Consider the following 20,310-nt stretch of genomic DNA (forward strand, 5'->3'; position numbering starts at 1 on the left):
TCCAGGGGCTTGCAACGTAGTACAATTTATTCCCCCCTCTGCTTCTTTACCTCTGTAAACTTGTAGGGGTAGTTATTTTTCGATAATGACCCAGCAACCAAACAAATAACGACCCAGCAACAGCCTGAATCCTCGATAGTGCAATGGGTTGAGAGGTTGTTCTGTTTCGGTACTACTTTTTGCGACTGAAAAGTTCCGAACGCTCTAATGTACGGAGTATACATCTCTGGAGCAAACAATACAAACATACCGCATTTAAATTAACAACTACAGGCCTGAACACATGAATCTCCATATAAAATCCATGAGTTCGGTTGTTTTCTGAATCTAGATCTGCCGTGCTCAAACCGTTCATCACAAGCAATTTCCCAAGGCAAGTAACTCATACTTTGTCTAGCGACAAGAGTAGTTCCCCTTCTTTTCACTCAGTTCCTTTGACAACAGACTGCAATCCGACGGTCAGTTTTCAACAATATTTCATTTAATAAACAGATCACACGCAACCAAATGCACACATCTCATCAATTTAAACAACATAAAGGGGTTTCATACACTATTTTCCCCAGAAAACTGAACTTCATACAGTTTTTAACGTTGGAACACGGGTGCAAAAGTTCGTCTGCTAGTCCCATTTGACGAAAAAACATTATCCTAAGCGATACCAAAACATATACAGAACACACAATATCTGCCTTTGCCGCCACAGCAGAATAACAGCATATCTGTGAACTTGATTTTAGCCCAAAATGGCAAAACTGACAAGAAGTGTTAACAGAATGGAATGATTTGCACGGAACTATACAACCGCGCATTAATCGATCGCCTGCGCAGGTTGACTGGTTGAGAGAATAGGATTCGATCAAACTTTCGCAAAAAAACTCCTCTTTTCTTTGAATAACTGAAGAAAGGAGGAATAAAGAGGTTACACACCTCGTCTCAGTGATTATAAAAAATAATGGTCTCAGTTCGCGGTCATGAAAAAGCTCGCTAAAGCTCGCATTTTTCATGATCCGCTAACTTCGACCATTATTTTTAATAATCACTGAGACTCGGCATGTAACCTCTACATATTACCTTACTGGGAGAATGCAAGTTTCCAGTACAAAGGACTTAACATTTCTTACATACTGCTTGACTAAAATCTTTACAAACATTGACTATATTCTATACAAGAAACACTTAACAAGGGTAAAAGGAGAAACAGAATCCGTTAGTCGCCTCTTACGACATGCTGGGGAGCATTGGGTAAATTCTTCCCCCTAAACCGCGGGGGGTACTACTTTATTTGCTGAAAAGGCATCAGAATACTACCTAGCATACAACTTAACTAAGCAATCACATCTTTGAACACTATCTTTGAACACTATCATGCAAAGGGTCTGCTGCCTCAAAAACATTAACTATTGCTCGGTCAGTTTACACAGTTGAAAAGTATAAAAAGTAACACTTTGGCAATTAATTCTCAATACATGAAATATATAACGCTGCTAATCATTTTGCTTTAATGGAAGGAGAAAAAATACTAAATACAAAGAATATCGTCTTTTTCATAGTAAAGTCATCACCCACAGGGGCATCTCTCTGGGACCAGGGTAAATTAGTCTTATGATGTGTATCTAATGTGCTGAAGATTCAACACTAGAGAACTTGCAAACCAGTTTCAAGGCAAAACACCAGTACTACTATTCAAACTGATACTCTTCAACTCATTCAAACAACCATCATGTCCATCTTTCTGATTTGTCACAAAAGTGCTTTGGAAGCAAACAAAAGTCAGATTTGAGGTGGTGATGCTCGCATTTTTAATGAAAGATCTAATTCAAAATGAATAGCTTGTTCAAAAATAATGTGCATGTAAAGCAATTTTGCTCAAAGTATGTACCTAAAAGTGTATTGAAAGGCAAAATGTGTACATATATGTACCTGCAGAATTAATTAAGTACATGTACATCAACACCAAATAGACAAAAACATACAGGTAATATGCATTTCATGTAATATTATTAAGTATTTTGTGCTGCATAAATACAATTCACATAACAATGCTGCCTTCACTAAAATATCAGCATAATTCCTTCATATTCAGTAGATCAATCTTGTTCAGCATTTTAAAATTTCAATGTGATCACATTTACTCACATTGGCACCTGCACGACTAACACATGGCAGCAATTTGAGCTTACATCCAACCAGCTTATTCCAAACTGTTTTGGGTGGGTGGAAGCTGTGGGGGGAGGGGGCAAGGCAACAATATAACATCAGCAGTCATTTAGTTTTCTCAATAACAATATAACACGCATGCCATCCTCTGACGTAACAGCAGCAGGACAATTATTGTGTAAGCAGCTGAGCTTATGCTAAGTACCTTCATGTGCTAGCTTATAAGTACGCAAGGGTTTTTTCAAAAGCACTCAACTCTGCAAGAATAAGACATGTACATACATTTAATATGGCACCCTTTTTTACCATCATTTTTCTGGGCCAATATTTCATTTGGCACAGAAAATAAGCACAGAACTCATAGCTATGTACACTGATTAAATTGCATCACTGTGTTAACATTAGGATTACCTTCGAACTGAAAAGTAAGCAGACAACATGCATTTTGTTTGTTTGTTTATTTGTTGCTTAACGTCCAGCCGACTATGCAGAGACATATCAGGACGAGGAAGGGGGGGATGAAGGGGGCCACTTGTCAAGCGATTCCTGTTTACAAACGCACTAACCCATTACTTGTGTCCCAGCAGGCTTTAGTAAAACTAAATTAATACCTACTGGAAGATTACCAGTTTCCAGTATGTTAAAATAGGCTTAACCTATCTACTGCTGGACTTACATCAGAACACTAACAGATTAAACTATACATGAATCGCGAGACAAGCGGCAAGAGAAGAGATTTTTGGAAAGAATACAGGTGAATGAGCAAGAAGGCAGAAAAAAGAAAAGAATTCATGAAGAAAAATAGAGCATGACAGTAAAGAGGAACCAAAAATCTACCTAACAGCAAACTAGAAAGCTCCTGCGGTTCCAAAAACAGGAGGGGCCTTTAATTTCATAACCGCAGTGCCCCACTGCGGGAGACAACATGCATATATGAATACAGAATCCATGTAAAAAGCACAATTAGGACCGGATGTTTTGCTGCAGTCAACTCCAATCATCATACATTACACTAAAATTAAGTAGAAGTGCAACGCCAAGGCACTGCATACCCCAGCGAAAGACAAACCTCTCTCTCTCTCTCTACCTTATACACATACACATAAATAACCACATTCTCTCTCTCTCCCTCTCTCTTACACACATACATACACACACACACAAACACACACACACACTGACACACAATTATAGACTCACGCATGCGCGCGGACACTCATACACCCACACACACACTAACAGTAACACTAACACATGTGCCCAAAATGCACACACACACACCGCGCGAGAGAGAAAGAATGCAGGGAGCCATGACGTCATGATGCATTAATTGACGTCAAAGGCTTTCTACGTCATCTTCTTACGCGATCTTTATCCATAGACTTGGAAACTACGGAATTTCTACCCGGCCAAAGCGGCCTTGGGTGGCGTTTGCTAAAAAAATGGGGGCGCCCATGTCATCCCCCGTATTTTAGTTAGTATGTTCCCAATTTTTGGTGAACTTCCATCTCCAACTGTAGCCCCTGATCGGGCACAACGAATCCTTCTTTATCATGACATTGTATAATCGGCATGAACATTTCTCAAGTCGATTACAGTATAGCATTTGTGAGATACCTCCACCTTCGCTGGGATTAGCTGCAGTGCCATAATTATCTCCCATGCAAAGAGTCCGATACCTCAAACCCACAAGGCTTTTTCCTTGGTCAGCATAGACAGCTGAAAATTAAACAGTTACACTTTAGCAATTAATTCTCAATATATGAAATATTTGATGCAGCTGACCCATTTGCTTTAATGGTAGAAGAAAGGAAAGAAATAGCATCCTGCATAAAGCAATAACAAAACATTCATGCAGTCAATTTATCGGCCTGAACCTAAAAGATCAACACTAAAATCTAGAAACTTGTCATCACTGAGACTAGCTTGGCAAGCCAAAACTCAAACACTGAAACAGGTCGCACTGGTCTCCGCAAACCATGCCAACCTGGTTACATTTTGAGCACATTTTCAAAACAGACATGACATGCCTAAATATTTTTGAATTCGGGAAATTATAAAGAACACAATGCAATCATTTTTGAATCTATAATCAAAATTTTGTTTAGAATTTTAATGACAAAATTAATTAATTCATTTTTAAGCTTCCAAGCTGAAATCAATCACATAGTCTGGACCAAAATTCCAATACATTGGACTGAAAAATGAAGTCGTCACAGTGCCACCTCAACTTTAGTAAAAAAAAGAAGAAAAGAAGCCAGATATGTTTTTGAAAAATTGAAAAAAACCCGTTTGGGAGACTTTTTATGTAAAGCTTCATAAAGATCTGTCTAGTAGTTTTCTCACAATTGTTATACACATAACCATTCTATCTGAAAAAAAATATTTAGTCAAAATTTGACGTAATGTAAAAAGAAAATTAACCTTTTGAGAGTAAAGTCATCACCCACAAGGGAATTATCCTGAGGTCAGGGTAAATTAGTCTTATGATCTGTACCTCATGCGACATGTGTTGAGGATGCAACACAAGAGAACTTTCAATAGTCTCAAAGCAAAATACTACTATGTACAGTGTACCATACTTCTGTTCCAAAGCCCTCTTCGTTTCATTTCAGCATCCACCATGTCCATCTTTGTCAAGTGTCATAAATGCACTTTTGAACAGTACTACAGGTTCCTGTGGAAGCAGACAAGAGGCGGTAATGCTCCCTAGTTTAATGAAAGATCTTATTCAAAGTGAATGACTGATTTGAAATGTGAAGCAAATTTGCTCCAAATGTGTACCTTGCATGAAAACTCGAACGATAAGTAATCGGTATACATGCCAAAAAATTCAAGTACTTCAATATTGGCACCAGGTAATAATTACTTTGTAATAAGTACTTTGTGCTGTATAAGTACAATTGACATAAAAAAAAGAGCTGCCATTTACCTTAACTGAAATGACTACCGTAAGTGGATTAATCTTTTCACTTATTTTTCCTTTCGCCAAGATGATCACATACATTGTACACTCATTCGCATGCTTTCAAATCACACATGGAAATTTAAGCATACGACCGACCAGGTTATTCAAAACTGTTGAGAACATAACATACATGCCATCCTCTGACGCAACAGCAGTACCATAAATATTGTTAGTTGAGTTGAGTTGAGTTGAGTTACAGCTATGTACAACCATGTGGTAGTATACAAGCAATGCAATGTTTTGTCAAAAGCGCTTGACTGTACATAGAAATACACAACTCCTAAAGAGTAAAACATTTGTACATACATTTAACATGGCACCCATTTTTACAATCTTCTTCTCTTCTTCTTTGTTCATGGGCTTAGACTCCCACGTACAGTCGTGTTTTTGCACGAGTGGAATTTTACGTGCATGACCGTTTTTACCCCGCCATTTAGGCAGCCATACGCCGTTTTCGGAGGAAGCATGCTGGATATTTTCGTGTTTCTATAACCCACCGAACTCTGACATGGATTACAGGATCTTTTCCGTGCGCACTTGGTCTTGTGCTTGCGTGTACACACGAAGGGGGATAAGCCACTAGCAGGTCTGCACATAAGTTGACCTGGGAGATCGGAAAAATCTTCACACTTAACCCACCAGGCGGCCGCGGCCGGGATTCGAACCCTCGACCTTCCGATTAAGAGGCCGACGTCTTACCACCCCGCCACAGCGCCCGTCTATTTTTACAATCATTTTAGTTCACAAATTAGACCCGCAAAAATCATTTGGCATAGAAAATAAAACAATTAAAAATGTACTCACCAGAAAACAGTAACAAGAAAATATGAACCCATGAACTATAGTTTCGACAAGTCTTCTTCAGCACATAAAAGAAACAACAAAAAGTGAGAGAAAATTAGTACAAGGAAAGTAAGAATTTTTTTCTTTTTTCTGTGCCAAAGACTTTTGTCAAAACAAGTTCATACTTTCTTGTTGCTGTTTTCTGGCGAGTACATTTTTATTGTTAGGCCCCCCCCCAAAAAAAGGTGTGGTTACGGTAACATAGCCCCAAAAAATAGGGTAGGTAGGTAGGCAATCACTTTTTTTTTTTTAACTTTTTTTTCTAATGTGTACAAATTAAACCTACTTGACAGGGAAATAAGTGTGCGACTCGGGCGCTTTCGCTTTCATTGCGTTTTTTGCACTCGGTTTGTTTTTTGTTTTTTTTGACAAATGGTAATAAAAAGTTATAGGATTGGCCCCTAAAAATAGGGTAGGTCGGGTTACCGTAACCACACCTATTTTTTTTTTAGGCCTTATCGTTCTGGTACCTCTCACTATTCAGTTTCTTATAGAAAATAATAATACAACCTTTTCATAGCTCAAACACGCTCAGGTTAAACTGCATTATATTCACATTAATGTACCTTTTCACTGTGAAGTAAACGGACAGGTATTTAATCATTCTTGAATAATTGCAACTAAGACATATTAAAAAGAAATAAATTAAGTTAGGGCGCAGGCAGGGTGCGTACAACATCTAAAGGTTACAGCAGCTTTAATAACCTTGACCACTGCATCCTATATGCTTGAAAATTTGCTGCTCCCCCATCTGATGATATATTTAGCCTGGTAGCGCATTTCGCGGAACACTGAACTAGAAATCGCTAGGTCATCGGTTTGAGTCCATGTGGGACAGACATGGGTCAGCTTTATGTGCATACTCACGAGACAGAGTCCATGTCATATCCCCATAGCTCGTGAAAGACCTCCTTTATTACGCTTAAAATGCCGGTGGCTGCACAAACACCATGTAGCGCGACTAGCATTGGAGAAAAAAGCCAAATTTTCTAGCAAAAGGATCATAAAGTAATGGAAGTTAAAAAAAAAAAGACAAATTGAGGTCCATTATCATATATATGTACTCCAGAAATTGGGATGAGAGCTAGGGTGTAATGTGCTCTGGTCTCAAACAGTGTAAGATTTTCAGAAGAGACCATCTCTAGACCGGCAGACTGCTCCCAACAAAACAAATGTGTCTTGTCACTTCGAACTTGCAGAAGACTACCTGTGTGGTTCTAGAGGCGTAAGATTATGGACATATGCAACAGGCCCTTGTAAACTGAAACCCAAGAAAAATTCTACCTCTGCATCTACACACACTTTTTTCCCAGCTTTCACAGCTCGAATGGTAACTGTTTCGGGGAGTTTCCTCGAGTATAATGCCATGTTTAGTTCCACAGTACCTTTTGCACCGTCCGCACTTACTTTGTGGATTCCACGGAAAGACTGAAGCTTTTGGTGCATTGCAACATTTACTATTTCTTCAGTATCATGTTCTTCTTCCTCCCCATCTTCCTCATCCATGTCTTCAAGGGGATAGTGATGAACTCGTGCTGTCTTCTTCCGCTCAAATATCTCCGTCCAGTGACAAACATGAAACTTTGATTTTGAGCTGGCGATGAAGAAGTGAGCCCTGGGAGTAAGAGGTCCCTCTCTACAGGTTAAAAATGTGGGTCGATTATTAAAAGACTGAAGAAATTGATAGGTACTAAATACCTCACTTTTCTTCCAGGTTGGCCAGCAAACCAACATTCTGTAAAGATGAGCTCTCATTGTTCTTGCCTCGCCGTCACCGGAAGAAATTATTCTGTTGCAAAAATCGTATATCTCTGATCTCTTTTGGGTGAATTCTTGCTCTATTCCTAACATTTCCATGGCCAAACAAACTGTTATGTAGTTGTCCATATCTTCTGGTGTATAACTGCCTGTGAGAATCTCATCTAAGTTCGCTTTAATCTTCTTCAACTGTTCACAACATTGCTGCTGTTTCTGTTTTGGTTTTGGAGGCTTTGCATGGTGAAATCCAGCAACAAAATCAAGTTGGCTTTCAAAGAATGACCCTGTCAGTTTAAGATTCTCTACTCTAAATCTCTTTAACTGAACTGACATGGGTAACTCATCGTCTGGCATCGGGGCAGTCACTACAATTGCAATAGTTCTTGCAAGTGTCTTGAACTGTCTGACACACTCTCCTTTTGTGTATGACACAGGGAACTTGCTCCTGTTCCTTATGGCAAATTCCATTCTGTGTTTGTAGGAAAAGCCAAAATAATACATGTATTTCAAAGCTTCTGTTCCAGTCTCTAAAATCTCCTTCAGAATATGTTTGAGATCTGAATACTCGTCAAAGTTGTCCATATCATACCCTTCAGCTACCAGGAAACGTCCAAATTTTCCATAATCTTTTGGCGGAAGAACCTTGTTTATTATGTAGTGTAAAAGAGAGTTAATCATTTTCATTTTATCACAACAAGCATATGATTTTGTGATTGCATCGGCACTATTCTGTGCATTTGTCAAACTGTTGAAGGATTTGATAGCTTTCTCAAGCTCGTTTTTGTGACATGCGACTTTATATGAGGCTGTTTCTTTTGATCTTGTTAGATGTTCAAAGTATCTCAGATACACAAATCCCAGTGTGTGAGCAAATTCTTCATTATCAGTGCGACTAAGGTCTACTGCTTTTTGTGCGCAAGTCACAGCTTTTTCAAAGAGCACTTCCTTTGTGTACAGCCGAGCCAACTGTTGATAGAAAACTTCCCCTCCTAACTGTTGGTATCCCAACTCTAAAATCTCCACAGCTTTGTCCAGACTATCCTTTTGTACTTCCAGTATAAGTGGAGACATGTGTCTTTTTGTACCAGTTTCCGTGAGCCTGTCTATCAACATATTCCTCAGAATTTTGATTGTCCAAGAACTGTTATTCAACTCACACTCATCCAAGTCAGCAACAAGAGATGAATTCAAGCAATCAATAACAAGATCTGGTAGTTTCCGTGAGTCTCTTTGCATGACTACAGACAGGATAACCTCAGCAACAAGCCTGTTTGCAATTTTTACCACCCTTTTCTTTATCTCATGATTATACTCTCTCACAAGGATGACATTCGCAATACCCAGCACTTTTTTGTCCCAAGTGTGTTTCATGTGGTTCATGAACATGTCACAGCTTGACACAGGAATACCTGGACGACCCAGTGAGGGAGGAAAATATTTCACTATCAGAGCAATGTAAATGATGAGTTCTCTTTCTTTCTCACTTAAAGTTTCATCATACAGGTAGGGGGTTATTATTTCTTCTAACTTCTTTTGTTTGAATTCATGTCTCAGACACAAAAAGCCCAAAAAACTATTCAGATCTGATGGCACTTTTTCTCCCTCTAGTCTCCTGTACGTATCTTCCATCCACAGTCTCTCTTTTTCATCTATGAGTTGCTGCTTCAAGCTGTAGCCAGTTATACCATGTCTAACATGAACTGCAGTGCGGTGACAAATGATTAAAATGGCCATAGGTTTTGACAAACCAGCTCGCTTTTGGTGCTTGTATATCTTGTCGCAAAGCTCGGAATTTGAAATATCAGATTCATCTGTAGTGTGGTTATCTGACACAAGAAGAAGAGGCTTCCACATTAGCCGGTCCAAAATTTCTTCCGATTCCCAAAACTCACAGACCTGACTGAAAGTGTTGTGTGACATACGGTCAATCACAGCACATTTAAAACTTTTCCTTCTTTTCCACAGGAGGTGCTTAGCGAGCGTGGTTCCTCCAGTCCCTGGCATGTGGTGTATTATCACAGTTGGTGTATCTGTGCAGTCTTTATAAGCTAAAGTCAGTATTTTTTCTTCTATCTTCTCCATGTTGCTTCGTGGCATAACGTGATTGGGAAAATGAAAGTTTAGCCAGGAAACCTCACCGCCCTTGTAAAATTTAAACTCTTCATCTTCTGCCTTTGAATGCTCCAATGTTGGGTCAACTTCTTCACACTCATTTGCAGTCAAGATTGACAGGTCTGTCCACTTTAACCACTGATGAGGTGGAATTTCAGCAGGTGTATCACCAGCTGTGATGACCTGCTTGTGATCATGCTTTCTGTCTAACTGCAAAACGGCATTCACAATACGCTGCACATCTTGCCACGGCATTGTGCAGCTTCGAGTCTTGATATCCTCACCAAACATAGATTTTGATATGAATAACTCCTGCGTTCTCTCTTCATCGAAAACAAAAAATGCACTGTCTAACCCTATACTTGGATCACTTGCCATATCATCTGCCGTTTTGATGATGTCTTCTTCCATTTCTGCAGAAACTAGAATCAAAATGTGATGCCTCTGCTTTGATATCACACAAGAGTTCTGCAGAAATACTACTGCATTTCTGACAAAAGGGTAGTACTGTTTCAGCCAGTCGTTGTGTTCAAGATGGTCAAAAGCACCTTCTCCTGAACTGCCATTTGCAAGAAACCATAGAGTCTGAAGTGACATATTGAGTTCTACCTTTTGTTTTTCTACTTTCTTTTTCTCAAATGTTTTGACTGGAATAGGCAACACATTTTTGATGCTTGGAGAACTGGTCTGCAAATGCAGCAATCCATTTTCCTCTGAAGACTGATAGTCAAAATCAAGCACAGCCACCCAAGGAATTCGCTTCACAAACTTCAAACAGGCATCCATGTCAGCTTTTACATTTTCAGTTGGTTTACTAATCAAAAGAACGGGGTCAACAGACTCATCGCATTCTTTCATAAAGGCTGTCAGCCTTTTTGCTGCATCGTTTGTTCTTGTCTCCATATATCCCTCCCTTTTTTTTTCTTCTTCTTTTCGTTTTTTGACTATAGCAGGTAAATCCTCTTTGTATTTCTCAGTTGCATCAGATGGTAATATTTTTGTTTGCACTGTTCCACCTTCAATGCCCCTCAGATATACTCCTTTTTCTTCTTTTAAATTCTTATTAATATGACCAGGGTCAAACTCAAAATAATTTTCGACACAGGTATCAGCAGCTGGCTCAACATCGACCTCTATGACAAACCTTTCTGATTCTGTTTGCTGTGTCTTAATCCTTACAAAGTATGGGCCATAGACACACTCCTTTACTACTTTACTCTTCTTCAAAAAACACTTCTCCAAAAATCGATGAAAGCACTCATAGTATTCATTCCGTTCATGTTCTTCGAGGGAGACTCCAACAATTTCTGCGTACTCAAACTCTTGATCCTGGGTATCTCCTTCTGGGACACCAAAGTAAATTGTGCCATTCCTTCTTGAATTCATACAACCACAAATAAATTTGAGACTTTTGAGCAAGAACTTTTCTTTGAGGGGTGTATCTTCTCTTTCATAATGTTTCAGCTCAGTTGAGGGAAGGATGAAGCCATCTGCAGTTTCATGAATGTCAAGTTGTCCTTTCAAATACTTGCATGTTTTGGGGTCCTGTTTAAATTTTCTTGGAGGCACCAGAGTTAATCTTTTCCTCGGCCTTGCACTTTTTGGAGCAGCACTTGCAAGAACTTCATTGGGGTTACTTTCTTTAGGCATGTTATCTTGCTTCGAGTGTTCATTTTTCTTATCTGTATTGCATGTTTGTGGAGTTTCTGCAGATGCAGCAGCACCGTCTTTCAGCTGCAAGAAACACCTTTCCAAAAGGCCTGCCTGTGTGTTTTTTAATTGCGCAGATTCAAAAGTACAGGTTGAAGAGGCAACGTCAAACACATAGTATTTTCTGGCCTTATCAAACCCAAACATATACTTGAGAACGTTTTTATGTGTCCCCACATTACATACATAACCTGGAACATTTTCTGTGAGGATATGTCTGTCAACAAGCAGTATCCAAGTGCAGTCACTGCTACAAAGCTTTATACCTTTTCTGTCAACATCTCCGATGTTTACCTGTGATGGAGTGGGTATTTTAGAAAAGGCGACTACATTTCCATTGTGAATAACTTTATCGTTCTCTATTTTCAACTGTCCCTTCAAGTGAACAGGTACCAGTTCCAACCACAAATGAACATGTGTTTTGATACTATTCCACAACAACCGGAAAGAGTCTTTTGTTAAATCACTTCCACATGCAATGCAAAACCCAAAATTTTGATCAAGAACAGATGGGTTCTGCTCTGCTATTTGCAGTATTTTTAGGGACACATTTTTAAAACTTTTATCCTTGAGATCTTTAGGTACTGAGAGATGCTGAAGATGAAGTGTGTCTTGAAGAAATATTTTTTTCAAATCACCAGGTCTTCCAGTGAGGACTTCAGTTAAAACTTTTTTTTTATAAGTTTGATGAGAATCATGAACATAAAGCCAGGGTGTTTTAGTTTGAGAAACTTCTTTGGCCAGTGCTGATACTTTTATGTCACCAGCAACCATGTCAACAGCAAAGGAAGTCTGCTCCAAGCTCAACATACCATTAGTTTCATTCTTCAAAAATTCATTTCTTTCTTCAAAAACTCGCCTGGCATGTAAGCCTGACAAACCCAGGTCACGCTTCAATTCCCCTGCATCAGTAAAGGACAAAAACACCACACCATCTATTCCTTTCTGCTCAAAGAGCGGCAGATCTAAATCTGATTTGTTGAGGGTTCTGCGAACAAAGGAGATCACCTCATCCATATTCCACTGCAACATTTTAGATTGGCATGGTCGGTTATCCCTCAAAAATATGATTTTTCTGGCTAACCCGTAGTTCAGATCAATGTCTTCCATCAGAGACTCAAATTCAGTGTGCATGCCGATGTGGCATGCATTCACCTACTTTTTGTTGTAATTACGTTTGCTCAAGTCATTGCACGATGTAAAAAGAAGTAAACCGTGTTTTTATTGTGGCACCTTGTTGTGACCCGTTTTGTGGAGCGTTAATATTTTTACGTGAAATTCACGTGCTCCTTGTTCAGTTGTTGTGACCTGGTTTTGGTCGGAGCGTCACAAACTGCGTCGTTTAGTTCTAGAACACCGTGAGATTCACGTGCTTTTTTTCGTGTCTTGATTTTGAGGTGAGCCCTGCGAATCTGCGTTGCAAGTTTTAGAATACGTGTGACTCACGTGTTTTTAGCTTTGTGATGTCAGCTAGTTCCTTGGTCTTCTTTCTGTTAAATATACCGTTTTAAGTTTTGAGCATGCACGGAGTGCGTGATCGGTTACTGATTGGTTGTAAAATAGTAGTTTCACCCGATTCTGTCTTAGGAATGTTGTTGGTTGGTCAATCCGGTGACCTTTGACTTTTGAATAACTATTCCATGTTAGGTTTTTGTTTCCATAAATACCGCTGCTTGACTCCTGTCTCGTCAGTCGATCTGAGGGTTTTAGGAAGCGTTTGGTTTTGATGTAAACGTATGAAGGTTATCAAGTGAACCAACGGAGTGTTTCTTATGTTTTAACGTCAACGTAATGTTCTTGGAGACAGTTGTTTCTCAAGTGTGAATCGTTTTGTGCCCTTCGTTTGTGAGGCAACACGTTTTTGGTACTGCTGGTCAACCCACACAGCGCATAAGGTAATTTTGTTGTTACTTGTTTGTGTTGTGTTTTGGTCGCCATTTTGTAATGACTTTGTGAGTTGTTTATGTATAACGTGAGTTGAAAGTCTGACTTGTTGTAGTGTTTCTTTATTGTGTGTTCAACTGTTCTAGTGTTGTGAACGTACAGCAATGTTTTGTAGACGCTAGAAAGTCGCTAATGTTTATAATGATAACTTGTGTTTTCTGTGGTTAACGAAGTTCGAAGTGAAACGTTTTCTCCGACTTTTTCAGCCTTACGTTAAAAGAATTTAGGTAAAAGAAGCTTGCGGTCTGTGGTGATCGTTTGTAAACGGGCTTATTTCTTGTAACGTTATTGAGGGAAAGTGGATGAGTAAATATCTTGTTTGTGACTTTGATTAACGCAGGAACGTTGTCGTTAGACTTTTTTGGTATGACAGTTTGCTTTGTATTCCTGGCCTGATGAGTCAACGTTTTTGTATTTTTCTGAAAGTAGCCATTTTGGTTTTAAACGTATGTATGCTAAGTTTCTTGAGTATTCTTAGTGCTTATGGTATTGTTGAACGTACGGAACGTAATTCTTTATTGTTGTTGAACGTACAGAACGTAACTCTTTATTGTTGTTGAAGGACTAACCAACGAGTGTTTGGTAATTGTAACTTTCTTGTCTGTTTGTCTTTGCCTGTCTTGTGATTGTTTATTTTTCTTGTTTTTACTTCTCGTGTCTTGTTAATGCATTTGATACTTTTGCCATGTCTAATAATTTGTTTTCTTTTCTCTTTTTCTTTCTGTCCATAAGTTTTTTACCGCAATAAGTAGTATCGCAATACGTAGTATCTCATTACGTAGTACTGTAACTATATATGCATTACTGATACCTTAGTGTCAGATGTAAAATAATAAACCAGTACTTTTGCGCGTTATCGCTTGTAACCTGTGTTTGTCATTTCGTATGAACAATATGTAGTACCAGCCTCGCTCACGAAGGCGCGCACAGTAAAAAACTTTAGTTGCTGTCGTCCAGTAAAAAACTTAGTTGCTGTCGCCCAGTAAAAAACTTGGCTTGCTGTCGCCCAGTAAAAAAACTTAGCTGCTGACGCCCAGTGAAAGAACTTTAGCTAAAGTAAACAAACTTAGCTGAAGTCCAGCCAAGTGAATGTAAAGAACTTTTGTTATTGACGCTCAATGAACGTAAACGTAGCTGTTGATAACCAGCAAAAGACTTTATTGTTACCTGTCACTGTGTTAGTGAACCATAGTTCGACATAGATCAACTTGTCGGTTAGAGATCTTCCTACTCCGTATCCGGCGCATTTTTTGTGACTTTTGTGTATTATCCCAAACGACCCTCAGATCGATTCATTTTACTTTATAAACAGATAAACCTTATGTAGGTTTTTAGTGCTTTTGAATAAGCGAGCATTGTAATGGAGGAGATTCCAGCTGATAAACCATTGGAAGCTTCAGGTTATGACATTAACGGCGATGAAGATGAACATTCTCAAAGGCCTAGGCGTGACATTAAGCCTACTGAACAAGGTAGAGACTACCAGATTGAGATCAAAACTAGAAACTTTGTAAGACAACGAATATTCTTGGAACGAGCAATCGATGAGATAGTAACAGAGCTTAAACAAGAAACTCCTAATAAAGAGTCAGTAACCAGTCAAAAAAAGGTTATTTTGAGCATGTACAAGGATCTTGGTGACATTGAGAAAGTTCTTTGTATGATTGGTAGCGGTGAAATCGTTCAGGACAGCTGGGAGGATGTTCAAAGGGCAGTTCAGAACATTATGTTTTACATTGATCAAGCTCTTGTCAGACAAACGACTAGTGTGCAGGTGGCTAAGGAGCCTACTTCCAGGCATAGCAGTGTTACACCTAGCGTTGGGTCATCCACCCACAAGTCAGTCAGTGTCAAGCCTGTCAGCCATAAAACGGCTAGCATGAGGTCAGCCATTTACAAGCCAGCTAGCTTCAAGTCAGGCAGCAGAAGATCAGGTAGCTTAGCCGGTTCTCACCCTGAGTCTTTCCGCTCTGGAAGTGTTAGCTCTGAAGAGGCTAAATTGACTCTTAAGCTAGAGGCTGTGTCTATTGGCATTAAGGTCGAAGCAGAAGCCATAAAGGAAGCTCAGCTCAGTGAACTAGATCTCTTGCAACAACAACAAGTTGAGAGGACAGCAGCTAGGAAAGCTAGAGACGCAGCTGTAGCAGCTGAAGCAGTTCTTAAAGAAGCGGAAAGGAAGGCTGAAGCAGATGTTAAAGAAGCTGAAAGGCAGGCTAACGATGCAGCTGTAGCAGCTGAAGCAGTTCTTAAAGAAGCGGAAAGGAAGGCTGAAGCAGATGTTAAAGAAGCTGAAAGGCAGGCTAACGATGCAGCTGAAGCAGCTCTTGATGAACTTAAGCAGAAGAAGGCGTTGAGGTTTATCAAGTTTACTGAACGCCAAAATATCAACAGAGAGCGGCAGGCTAGGATACGGGTACTAGAACAATGTGATACAGTTCAGCAGGATCTCCCTGATCTACCGTCAGTCGATTTGTTGAACACTAGGTTCCACCCTCGTCCTTCCGTTCCCCTGTACAGTCTTGAAGCCCCTTCTCTAACCAATGAACAAACAGCGATAGGAATAGGGACAGGTGCTGCCGTCATTGCTGACCCAGGGACACACCAGCCAGCCTTGGACGCCACGTCTGTTCCTGTCTGCCAAGCCGCCGTCATTGCTGACCAAAGGACACACCAGCCAGCCATGGACTTCACGTCTGTTCCTGTCTGCCAAGCCGCCAGCACCCGTGACATCTCTACTGTCAACGTCAACGCTGCTGTCACCAACTTCGTCGCAGGAACCACAACGACTGAGCCACGACAGCACGCGTTACCTGTCGTGGACCTCGTCGTTGGAGTCAGCGCCTCTACAAGCGCCGCTACTACCAACAACGCCACCTACGAGGCGTACGGACCTCAACGTAGAGAGGATGTCAACGCCCCCCATCACGCCGGAACGAGCGCTCCTTTCATCCATCGGGAGCCCTTCACACCCAACTACACGACGGCTGCAACTACATCCTCCATGCGGCCTACAGCGCTGCTGACCACACTGCAGCACCCTCTCGGTGCATACACTGGTCAGCCGCCTCTGCACAACGTTGGACACTCAACGACAAGCGTCACAGGCTCTCGCCCGCCTGATCTCGACCACACAGGTTGGTCCTATCACCTACCAGAGACAAGGGAAGGTGATGAGACGCAAGAACGACACACCTACTTCCCAGAAGAACGTCACCAACGCATGGACCACAGACGTTTTCAAGTTACCCCACCCTGTTTCCCCTATGATACCCACCTACATCCCAAACCAGAGCCTTTCGTGCCCACATTCCTGGACCCACATCAGACCACCCCCAAAGTTATCTGGGGAAACGAAAACGCAAGGCCCCCTGCGTACATGAACTTTGACAAGGAATGTCATGCAGATCGTCCATTTGCCTCCTACCCCCCGTCTGCGTACTACCAACGTCCACTTGCTACTCCTGCCAAGCAGGACACTCCTATGGACTCTCTTGCCAAAACCCTATCAGACGCTCTGATGATCAACCGTTTGCCGATGCAGGAGCCGTGCATTTTTGTTGGTGACCCTCTCCAATATCCAATTTGGAGATCGTCGTTTTCGTTCCTCATCGAGAGACAAAACATAACCAGCAGTGAGAAGTTATTGTATCTGCAACGGTACATCGGAGGTCAAGCAAAGGAGGCCGTGACCGGCTTCTTTCTGCTGAGAGAAGGTGATGCCTACGAGAGAGCCATGGAAGTGCTGGAAAATCGGTTCGGCAACTCATACGTCGTTTCGCAAGCTTTCCGGACCAAGCTGGACGAATGGACCCCAGTCAAAAGCAAGGATCCCAAGGGACTCAGAAGTCTGGCCGATTTCTTGCAGCAATGTTCCGTTGCTGCCCAGGAAGTTGGTGGACTGAGCATCCTGGATGATGCCCAGTACTTACGGAAGATCGTCGGAAAGCTCCCAGACTGGATGAGTCACAGATGGTCTAGAACAGTTGCTCGAACTAAGGTTGAAAAGAAGAGGTATCCTCTGTTCAATGAACTCGTGTCGTTCGTTACTCTCGAAGCAGACATTTCTAACGACCCTGTTTTCGGCTTGACAAGTGCATCGGGGACACCAAGAAAGTTCACAACGAACCTGTCAACCCTGACAGAGGATGTCACCGCATGTCTGCACTGTCAACTTCCGGACCATGACGCTGGGACATGTAAGGAACTCATAGTGAAGCCTCTGGTTGAGATACGAGATTTTCTGTTCAAGAACCGTATCTGCTACGGATGTCTCAGAAGTAAGGATCACCAGAGCCGTCAATGTATGCAGAAACAGACGTGCAAGAAGTGCAAGAAGGCTCATCCCACTTGTCTTCATGATGACAATTTCAAATATCAGAACAGTATGAGTGAAAACAAAGGGGCGAGTGAACACAAGAACAATTACCGTACCTCTGCTGCTGACGTTCAAGAGCCACTGTCATCGTCGACTCCTACGGTGTCTGCTCTTAAGGCCAGCGAGGAAAACAGCATCGGTTTCACGTCTATGATCGTTCCCGTTCTCGTTTCCAGTGACTCTAACCCCAACGTAGAGGTGCTGACGTACGCACTACTGGACACTATGTCCAACGCCACTTTTGTAGTGCAGTCAGTGGCTGAAGAAGTTAAAGCCAAATCGCAGCCGACTACACTCAGGGTCTCCACACTGACTGAGGACAATGCTGTGGTCTCCGGCAGGAAGTACTCTGGATTGCGTGTCCGCTCTCCTACCTCCAGTGAGTTTGTCAGGCTCCCTTCTGCCATCTCACGACCTTATCTGACCGTTGACCCCACTCATATCCCCACCTCAGAGACTGTCAAAGCTTACCCACATCTCCAACACCTGTCTCCAAAACTGCCCCCCTTGTACCCTGACTGTGAAGCAGGCCTCCTCATTGGCTACGACTGCGCTGAAGCCCTCATGCCCCTAAACGTTGTCCAAGGACTGCCATTCGCAGTAGAGACTAAGTTAGGTTGGAGCATCGTCGGCAAGGCACCGCATTCCGTCGCCTTTGATGGCATAGCCTCGTCCATGCGCGTCATCGTCAAGCCAGGATCGAGGGAAGAAGAACGTGTAGCTCACGTCTACAAGGTACAGGTGGACGAAGTCTCGTGTACTGACCCATTACATGTTATGGAAAGAGACTTTGCAAGTGACTCAGGATCCATGTCCCAGGACGATGTAAAGTTTGCGAAGATCGTGAAGGAAAACGTGAAGATCAACGAAGCTGGTCACTACGAGATGCCCTCACCATTTCGACCAGAGAAACCGTCCCTCCCCGACAATAGAGGTGCCGCAGTCAAGCATCTGAAGGGCCTGAAACGCCAGAAAAAACAAGGGTACCGTGATGACTGCGTCAAGTTCATGACATTAATCTTGTACGGGCTGATCGTGACGTATTTTGCCTCTAGGGCAATCCACATTGAAACCCTGGATGACATGTCAAGTGATTCCTTCATCAACGCCCTACGCATTGTTGTCTCCATGCGAGGAAACATATCACGCATTCGGTGTGACAAAGGAACGAACTTTGTAGGTGCATGCAACGAGTTCAAACTGGCATGGAAGGAGATGGACTCTGAACGACTGACATCAAAGATGCTGGAAAGCAAATGTGAGTTCAAGTTCAACCCCCCTGCAGCTAGTCACATGGGTGGCGTTTGGGAGCGTCAGATCCGAACGGTACGCAGCATCCTGAATGGTCTTCTCAGAAGATCAGGCCAGCGTCTCACTACCTCATCACTTCGTACGTTCCTATACGAGGTGATGGCCATCGTGAACAGTCGACCACTGTCTGTCGAGTCATTGGAATCGGCAGATGGACCACGCTTTGACCCCCAACCACGTCCTCACCATGAAGTCAGGTGCCATCCTTCCGCCCCCTGGTGTGTTTGAAGATCCAGACCTGTACGCCAGGAAACGTTGGCGCTGTGTCCAGCGGATGGCAGACGAATTCTGGCTGCTATGGAAGAGCCAGTACCTTTCACTTTTGCAGAAACGTCGTGTCTGGCAACGTCCCCAGGCAAACGTACAGGTGGGAGATGTTGTTGTCTTGCATGACCAGAACTTGTGCAGATCAGAGTGGTGCATGGCTCGTGTAATCGAGGTGATGCCTGGATCTGATGGACTGGTCAGACGAGTGAAAGTGCATGTTGGAACAAAGGCTCTAGACAATCACGGCCGTCCCACTGGTGATAGTCGCATATTAGAGCGACCTATTCACAAAATGACTGTGTTAGTTGATCGTGAAAATCACAAAGACAAAGCTGTGTAAGCGAACTGAAAGAACATTGAACTTTGGAGTGTGTTTCCAATTTGACAGTTGTAGATTGTTGCAGTTTGTTTTTATACCAGATGATGTAACAGACATTTATGGTTTAAGTGGTGCGTTTTTTTTTTTTATGCCGTCGAGTAAATGACTAACGGCATTTAGTTGAAACGTGATGTGTTGAAACCCTGAAAGTGATTGAACCATAATATTGTTGTGTAAATGTTTTGCAACACAATGATTTTGAGTTGTAAATTTGAAATGTCTAAATCTGCGTTATTCTTCTTTTGATATAAGGAATATATTTGTACAAAGGTTTTTGAAGTAAATTATATTAATATAATTTCCGGTGGGAGTGTGCATGCCGATGTGGCATGCATTCACCTACTTTTTGTTGTAATTACGTTTGCTCAAGTCATTGCACGATGTAAAAAGAAGTAAACCGTGTTTTTATTGTGGCACCTTGTTGTGACCCGTTTTGTGGAGCGTTAATATTTTTACGTGAAATTCACGTGCTCCTTGTTCAGT

General features: G+C 41.7%; 1 protein-coding gene and 1 long non-coding RNA gene across 2 annotated transcripts in view; both read right to left on the bottom strand.

Moving 5' to 3' along the window:
* Positions 1-459: 459 nt before the first annotated feature.
* Positions 460-20,310, bottom strand: part of LOC138970656 (uncharacterized) — a 273,936-nt gene continuing 254,085 nt past the window's right edge. The window contains exon 2 of the long non-coding RNA XR_011457040.1: positions 460-1,499. This is a non-coding gene — a long non-coding RNA (uncharacterized lncRNA). The remainder of the gene's footprint in view (positions 1,500-20,310) is intronic.
* LOC138950552 (sterile alpha motif domain-containing protein 9-like) lies at positions 6,944-12,685 on the bottom strand. The gene has a single exon (XM_070322273.1). The coding sequence runs from the start codon at positions 12,683-12,685 to the stop codon at positions 7,175-7,177; it is 5,511 nt and encodes a 1,836-aa protein (XP_070178374.1). The 3' UTR covers positions 6,944-7,174.

Source organism: Littorina saxatilis, linkage group LG1, assembly GCF_037325665.1.
Source record: "Littorina saxatilis isolate snail1 linkage group LG1, US_GU_Lsax_2.0, whole genome shotgun sequence".
Taxonomy (NCBI): domain Eukaryota; kingdom Metazoa; phylum Mollusca; class Gastropoda; order Littorinimorpha; family Littorinidae; genus Littorina; species Littorina saxatilis.